An 8,906-nucleotide genomic window follows, 5' to 3' on the forward strand; every position below is an offset into this window, starting at 1 on the left:
ATTTATTTTCATACAATAGATCGATATGCCTGCTCTAATCAATACCGTTTAGCAGTTTTCATTAAAAGCAACTTACAGCGCAATCAACAGTCAGAATCAACTTGCCTTGTCCTCTATTGCATCTGACCACCCTAAACTGTTGCCAAATCACTGCAAGCGACATAGGGGTGCCGGGGCTCCTTGCTTGTGTCTCCTACATGCAACGGTCGCTTTTGCCCCTCTAGAGCCCAGCGTCGACAGCAACCTGGAAGTCCGGTGCGCGGAAGGAGGAAGAAGCCCTGTCTCTTTAGAACTCCCTGTGCCAAAGTCCCTCCCCAGCGCGCCTGCGCAGTGCTAGCGCACGGAGCCAACTGCGCAAGCGCAGAACTCAGCCGTCGGTCCCTTCCAGTCACGGGAGTTTTAACGCTCCGCACGAAGCGCGGTGCCTCATGGCGGAAAAGTTACAGCGCTCCGGAGGCCACCAGCTGGGGCTGTGCTTGCTTTGCGGTTTACCTGCCGCGGGTAAAACGACGGCGGCGCAGGCTCTGAGCCGGGTCCTGAGGGAGCGCAAAGGGTGGCGTTGCGTTCCCCTCGCTTACGACGACCTCATACCTTCGGAAGCGTTCGACCAATCAAATGAGAGCTCGGGACAACGCGGACAGCAGCCGTTGGTCAGTAGCCTCCTCCCCCTGCTCTTTATTGGTCAGTGTGGTCTTGCGATTCTCATTGGCCAGGGAAAGGTCTTCGCCTGCCCGCGGGATCTTTCAGTGGTAGCTCAGCAGCTCCAGGTGGGCAGCAGGATGCCCCCCAGCTGTAATTTTCAGCCGCTGTGTGAGCCTCCTACCAATGCCAAGGATCCTTTTCCTTCTGACGCCTCGCAGCTGAATCCGGCTATGAGATCTGGTGCTTTAGCGTCAGCTGCGGGGTTTGCCTTGAGTAGGCGCTCACCAAGTTTGCTAAAATAGTAAAAAAAAAGGGTATTGTGGGAGCCTTTATTAAAGTAATCTACTGTAGCATGGCAACGATAAATGACAAAAGTCATCATTCTTCTAAATCAGCTTTGATTTGCTCAAGCTGCCGCCAGAAGGTTTTGCGTATTTCAATTTGCATCAGGAAAAGGGAACTAGTTTTTAAAACATCTATATATATATATTAGTTACATGAAGTTAAGCAAGACTAGCCTGCATATTTTTAAAAAGCATCTTGTTTCCTATTATTTTCTGCTGAAAGTTCCCTTTCTGAATCTTAATGTTTTGCTGTTTTGATCCTCATGTACGGACTGATAAACCAGCATAGTGTTATGTCTTGTTTTACAGTATTTCAGTATGCTGGTTGCTGGTTCAGGGCCCTTTGGGCTGAAAGGCAATATATAAATAAACCAGTGGTGGTGGTGGTATTTTGCAGTCAGTTCAGTCTGGGCTGAACTGATAACAAGCTGTTTAGATTAGAAGATGTGAAATTACTTAATATTCATTCATAGAAACAGCCAAGAGGTGTTTTTTTGTTGTTGCAGAATAAGCCCTTGGACATTTTTGTGGCTTCAGTGAAGTCCATGAAATTTACACTGCAATAGGACTGCAATCCTAACTCCTCTTACCTGGGAGAATTCAGTAGGACTGGTCCCCAAACTAAGGCCCGGGGGCCAGATGTGGCTCAATAGCCTTCTAAATCTGGCCCACGGACGGTCCAGGAATCAGCATGTTTTTACATGACTAAAATGTGTCCTTTTATTTAAAATGCATCTCTGGGTTGTTTGTGGGGCCTGCCTGGTGTTCTTACATGAGTAGAATGTGTCCTTTTATTTAAAATGCATCTCTGGGTTATTTGTGGGGCATAGGAATTCGTTCATTTCCCCCCCCCCCCAAAAAAATATATAGTCCGGCCTCCCACAAGGTCTGAGGACAGTGGACCGGCCCCCTGCTGAAAAAGTTTGCTGACCCCTGTAGGACTTCCTTCTGAGTAGGCATAGTTAGGGTTGTGCTATAAATCTGTTGGTCTTTAAGGCACCAAAAGAAAGATAAAAGGTTAAATTACCTTCTGTCATTAAATAAGTATACTAAGAATGCTAAGAAAGAATAGCAAATCATCTAAAAATGAAGAGGACAAACGCTGTCCATTTAACACTGCAGCCAATAGCAACACCTTCATTGCTCTTAATGGTTCCAGTTTTTTTGTACTCTAACCATGAATAATTGTTCTTTTACTTTATAGATGTCACACTGGAGATTGTACCGTCATGAATTATTGCTGTATCTTGAACATTTCCTTCAGAATTTTATTAAAGGATGCCATTATTCTCCTCCTCCAAACAGAACTGAAACAACATGGAAAAGGTTTGCCTGCTATCTGAAACAACAAGAAATAATATATCCAAGAACAGGAACTGAAGACTCTGCATCTTGTCAATATTTAATAGATTTTACCCCTCTCAGACCAATATATTTTATTTTAGATGACAACTTTTATTATCGGAGTATGAGATACGAAGTGTACCAGTTAGCTCGCCAGTGTAAGTTTGGTATTATATTTTAAGGTAGCGGCTCAGCCTTATGACTCAGCAGTGCAAACCATGATTTCTGGTTGTATCTCATGGATTCCTATCTGCCCCAAAGATCAATAATCTGCTACATAGAACACCTAAACTATGATAGCATTAGTGGGCAGCAACTTGTGGTACAGAACTGGCCATTTCTGCATTGGTAGTGGTGCTGGGACTGCAGACGTCTGTTTCCTTCCACCTGATATCCTATACCAGGGATGGCCAACTTCCAGGAGACTGCGATCTACTCACAGAGTTAAAAATGGGAAGTGATCTACACCTGTTTTATTGGGGTTCAGGTCAATGTTGTTGAGCTTTTTTTAGAGAGGGTTTCTGGTCTGTTTCCAGAGTTCTATTTTTTACCCAGAAAGCCCTAAATGGCTTGGGGCTAGGATACCTGGAGGCCAGCATAGCAGCCACCTGGACATTAACATCTTGCTGCTGCTGCTGCTGCTGCCTTTTCAATTGCAGTGCCCTCTTGTGGAAAACTCTCATCAGTCAGGTTTGCTTGGTGCCTATTTCATTATTTTTTCAGGGAATCCCATTTTAATTTAATTTAATGCAGTTTTGTTCCCTCTGATGTTATTTTTATGCTACTTGTGTTATGCTTTTTCGTGTTGTTCATTTTTATTTATTAGGGCATTTCTGTCCCACCTCCACATCCTAAGTGACCGCAGATCAGACACAATAACCAATGAAAACCAAAAGTAAAATAATATTACAAATAATTATTACCATAACATCTGCTTAATACGACCAGGTTCCCACATGTACATGTACTTCAGATGGCCTGGCAGAAAAGGAAATTCAGCTGGTTCTAAAATATAGATAAAGTGAGTGCCAGTCAAAGCTCTGAAAGAAAAAAATTAGTCATTGATATACCATTATCATATATCATTGATATACCAGGCCTCCCCAAACAGGGTCTGGGCAGGAGAGGTGTTCCTTCAGATACCTAGCTCCTAAACCATTTCAGGGTTTTCTATACTAGAACCAAAACCTTGAACAATTGGCCTTAGGCAACCAAAGCAGAATGTGTGTTACATAGTCTCGTGCAAGCTCTATTTGTAATGAATACTAAACTCTGAAATACTTAGGATCCCACTTCCTTACTTCATGGCGATACAAAAGACCGCCTCATTTTGTGCAAAATTCCTGTGTGTGTGTGTTATGCCTACACTTTTCAGAAACCTTGGTGAGATTAAAATGCCCCTCTTATCATCCAGGAATATTTTTATATTTGTCTAGATACACTGGGCTTCTGTCAGTTGTTCCTAGATTGCCAGGTTGATGTTTGTTTAGAGAGAAACAATCGGAGAAAACAACCATTACCTGAAGAAACCATCCATGCAATGGTGCAGAAAATGGAAGCTCCAAAACCAGAGAAATACGCCTGGGAGCAGAACAGCCTCGTTCTGAAGACTACAGAATGTTCAGTAGAAGATAAGTATGTAGTCACAAGAAAGCAGTTATTTACATTGAATTAAATGGAGGCTTCACAGTCACCTGTGGGCCTAGCAAAGTTAATCTGGCACTGTTATAATGAGGCTACCATTGGATTATTCTAATTGAAAACTAATAAAAATTATTGTGTGTGTGTGTGTGTATAAAAATCAGAAAACTCAGACTCAGACCCTTGCTAATCTATCGCAGCTCACCCTGAGATCCAATATTAGATCCCAATTTAAATTCTGCTCTCTCTTTTCTCTGCTGTCTAACCTCATTGATCTCAGCAAAATTCTAGCCTTGGACACTTCTGTGATGCCAATGTCCTTAGGCGAGTGCTTACATTGCATATGCATAGTAGGTTTTTCCTTTAACATTTTTGTCTTCTTGACTTTTTCAGTCTTCAAGTGATTGATTTGCTATCTACTGCTTTGGAAAATCCAGTGAAACCCCTGGAAGAGAATACAGAAGTAAAGGTAATATGGAACTATTACATAGCTAATAAAATAGACATTTGATGCCTGGCACTTCTGCTGGAAAAAAATCCACCAGTGGATAATTGTCCACTTTGGAGGAGAACATTTCCTACACAGGAAATCTTAAGACCCACTTTGTGGTCATAAAGAAGAAGTTTGTGCTGTAAAAGACAGTTGGTGGAATTCAGTGTCGTGCCATTACAAACACTCCACCTGCACATTGTCAGATGGAATGATCCCTCCCCATGCACAGTTCCAGGGGTTCTCCTGACCCCCACCCCCAGCCCATGGGGTATAGGGGAAGCCCCACTGCATAAGTGGAAGTCATTATGCAGGGCTTTCACTAATGGGGTTCATTAGATGAATCCGACCCAATGGTAGTCCTAACTCGGAGTAAACCCACTGAAGTTCATAATCATGTCTAACTTGACTTTATTCATTTCAATTGGCCTACTCTGAATGGGACAACTCGGTGGCCATAACCGAGAGAACTACCAGAGCCATCAGGTCCCATTGTCAACAATGGAAGGCAAAGGAAATGAGTGCTAGCCTTCTGTAGCAGACAAGAGGGAAGTCTGCCTTTTTTCACCTCATTTCACTGAATCAATGTCTTATGGTTGTAAGCTTTCTTGTGTTACAGCATTTCTGAAGAGTGAAGAATGTTCAGTAGAGGTTCTTATGGCAAACCTCAAGAGTGCTCTGTACCAAAATTCCCCGTGTAGTTTTATACTTGTCCGAAAGTGCAAAAAAAATAAATGGGAAGTTTCAACTCTCCTCCCTTTGTGCAAGAAGGTGCACAAAGCTCACTCCAGTTAGTGCACATATTCATAATGCCCGAATTTACTCTTTGAAGATCTATATATATATTTGAGCCCAGTTCTATGAACATTTTTTCTTCTTGATTGCGTCTAGGAAATGGATCGAGCTATTTGTGCAGCCAGTGTTCTTCATCAAGCAGACCAGGCTGTCAGGCGAGCTGTCTCTCAGACCATGAAGACTGCTAAAGGTATGCTTATTTGCAAGAGGTTGCTTAACTTGCTTTGCATGCACTTAAATTAGGAGGGCACAGTACAACAAAACCTTACATGTGCAGCGGTTTATGACTACTATTTAAAGACACTATGTACAAAGGCCCTGTACATGCCAGTTGTCCCCTCTCTATCTCTGAAGATTCCTCTTTTAGAGATCCCACTCCTGAGGAGGTAAGCCTCAGTTCATTCCCCCCCCCCCAAAAAAAGTGGCTTTGCTTAAAACTTTGATCTTCCTTCCCCTCTAAAATAATAATAATAATAATAATAATAATAATAATAATAATAATAATAATAAAAAAATTATTTATAACCTGTCCATCTGGCTGGGTTTCCCCAGCCACTCTAGGCAGCTTCCAACAGAATATTAAAAACACGATAGAACATCAAGCATTAACAACTTCCCTAAACAGGGCTGCCTTCAGATGTCTTCTAAAAGTCAGAGAGTTGTTTATTTAATTGACATCTGATGGGAGGGCGTTCCACAGGGTGGGCACCACTACCAAGAAGGCCCTCTGCCTGGTTTAAGATAAATTTAACAGTAGGTAAATCACCATGTGCTGTGCATTTTGTTTCCCTAGATAATAACCTTACCCCAAAGGAGATGAAGAGCTTGGCAGATGAACTAAATATGCTGAAAGTGGAATTTTTGGAAGATTTGAGGCACAGAGAAAACGAGAAAAATAACCAATTGGATATAAATGTAACCTCTTTATTCAGCCAACAGGCAGATGGCGTTGTTAAAAAATATTTAAGTAAGAAGTATTAGCATTTTGATTCATTCAGTGAAGGGGATATAATGCAGTAGGATGTGGGTTTGGCAAGAACACAAGATATTGCTGAGATTTGGCATTTTCAATGCCAGGCACCTGAAGCAGATATGATGTCTCATTGGAAAAAGCTGGGCCGATTCCCTCTCTCTCTCTGTTCGGACTGACTGCGAAAAATACCAGTTGTACCAAGAAGCTTCAGGATCCATAGGGAGAAGAAAGATACAGTGAGATTTACCCTCTGAAATATTTTACTGTTTGCTATAATTTGAAATATGTCTGCAGCCAGGATCATTGACTCATACATACCGGTATGACCCAGACGTTGTTAAACTTCAAAGTCCCACCAGCCCCTACTAGCATGGCTGAAGGTCTAATGGAGGATGGCAGTTGTAGTCCAACAACTGGAGGGCAAGGGGCTTAGTGGGCAAACAATGGCTGGATCTAGACACATTAAAGCAGCATTCCAGTTAAAAGCGTTGTAAATTTAAATAGGGAAAACAAGTACTGTAGGGAAAAAACAGGACTCCACAGCACCATCTGATGGCACAAAGTTATACTGTATCGCATATAAAGGTAAACGGATCCCTGACCATTAGGTCCAGTTGTGACCGACTCTGAGGTTGCAGCGCTCATCTCGCATTATTGGCCGAGGGAGCCGGCGTACAGCTTCCAGGTCATGTGGCCAGCATGACAAAGCTGCTTCTGGTGAACCAGAGCAGCGCACGGAAACGCCTTTTACCTTCCTGCTGTAGCGGTACTTATTTATCTACTTGCACTTTGACGTGCTTTCGAACTGCTAGGTTGGCAGGAGCAGGGACCAAGCAACGGGAGCTCACCCCGTCGCGGGGATTCGAACCGCCGACCTTCTGATCGGCAAGCCCTAGGCTCTGTGGTTTACCCACAGTGCCACCTGCGTCCCTTATATACAACACATATAAATCACTTTTTCTTTACCAATTTGGCTGAGTTCTGTGTGTAGCTTTAGCACTGTTATAAAATACTGTACATTAAAGACCATCAGAATCAAAAGGACTGTGCCTTTCCATATTTGTTCCATCTAGTCCACTCAGACTGCCGTTTCATTTTTATTCACAAAGGGGATGCATATAGTACTTCTGGCTATATATTCCACATTTTGTGAATTGTTTCCAGTCAAAGGTACAGTGGTACCTCGGTACCTCCGTTCGACTTCCAAAACGTTTGGAAACCAAGGCGCAACTTCCGATTGGCTGAAGGAAGCTGCTGCTGCAGCCAATCGGAAACCGCGTCAGAGGTTTGGGTTCCAAAGAACGTTTGCAAATCGAACGAACACTCCCAGGTTTACGGTGTTCAGGAGCCAAAACATTCAACTCGCAAGGCGTTCGTGAACCAAGGTATGACTGTATATCACTTTTTGTTTTCAGTACTGTGAGTAACAAAGGGTTTAAAAATAGCAAGGTAACAGTAGTAATAGAGCAACCTAGTAAGGCAGCGATCCACAATCCACGGAGGCACTGTAGCCATGTTGACAACTCCAAAATAAGTGAGTTATGGGCTGCGGTTTCAACCACCACCTCTCACACAATCTCGTTTATCTGAATGCAGAAGCTGAAATTCATCTGGAGAAAATATTAATGCAAGCTCCTTATAACATTAAGACTTTGTTTTGCTTTAATTAATAGAGCTGCTGTTGAATTTTTTCTTATTTCGGGCCTGAATATGGGGAGAGAGACTTAAGAGCCCATGGACAGTGGAAAATGTTATGTTTAGAGATTAATTTTGATGCTGTAGCAGAGAATGAGGCTAATACTCTTTTTCAAAACCCCAATCCTGCATGTTTTGTTACTGAAACGAGCTGTTCTGTATCAGTGGTAAAACCAGAGTCTGCAACATCCCATCCTTATGCCTTACTTAGTGGAAGCAGTAAAGGCTGTATTGTACTTCGTATACCTTGTACTTGAGCATTTTGGCATTGTAGATCCCAGTGGTAAATGACATCATTTGCAGGCCTTCATCTGCTTTTAGTCCCAGCTCTCATTTCTTGTTGGTTTAAGTTTGTTGTCCTCTGCTGCTCAGGTGTCGCTAATAGCTCTTTGGCTGAATGGTCTCTAAAAAAACAGTAGTGCACAGGGTTTCTATTTCCACTACCCACCGCAACAGTGGCCTTGAGTTTTCAAAAGCTGCGTGACCTGTAGCAGTTGCTCAGGTTATCTATATGTTTCCAAGCCTCACCTCTTGACTATCTGCTCGACTTTAAGGAGTACAGGAACTCTACTAAAATAGAAGCCATGACCCTGACCATAGCCCTTTACGGCTCAATTCTAAAAATATTTTGTATTTCTAGTACACAGTAACATTCAGAGTTTGCCAACACACTGTACTGGAAAAAGTAGAGATGTCCCCAATAAAGCTTCTCCTTCCCTCACTTATTCAACATGACCTTATTTGATGGCCACTTCTTGCCCTATCTTTTCCCCATACCTATGCTTTCAATCGGCCCCTTGGCCTCCTTCTCAGCATGGATGCCCTTTCAGGGTCAACTAAGACCAGCTGGTCTGGTTTTGGCCAGGGAAGAAGTGAACAGGCTGAGAGTGGAGCTGTCACCAGCTGTTGTCCATTGCTCTACAACAGCTCATTCAATCAGATCATTTATAGACATTTCATAAAGATGACCCAGCTAGGATAT

At 42.8% G+C, this 8,906-nt stretch overlaps 1 protein-coding gene across 1 annotated transcript; it reads left to right on the forward strand.

Moving 5' to 3' along the window:
- Positions 1-10: 10 nt before the first annotated feature.
- On the forward strand, positions 11-8,882 carry PSTK (phosphoseryl-tRNA kinase). The gene is made up of 6 exons (XM_035138466.2): positions 11-650; positions 2,191-2,488; positions 3,767-3,965; positions 4,365-4,440; positions 5,353-5,446; positions 6,050-8,882. The coding sequence occupies exons 1-6, from the start codon at positions 429-431 to the stop codon at positions 6,235-6,237; spliced, it is 1,077 nt and encodes a 358-aa protein (XP_034994357.1). The 5' UTR covers positions 11-428; the 3' UTR covers positions 6,238-8,882.
- Positions 8,883-8,906: the final 24 nt, after the last annotated feature.

Source organism: Zootoca vivipara, chromosome 5 (genome assembly GCF_963506605.1).
Source record: "Zootoca vivipara chromosome 5, rZooViv1.1, whole genome shotgun sequence".
In the NCBI taxonomy this organism is placed as follows: Eukaryota; Metazoa; Chordata; class Lepidosauria; order Squamata; family Lacertidae; genus Zootoca; species Zootoca vivipara.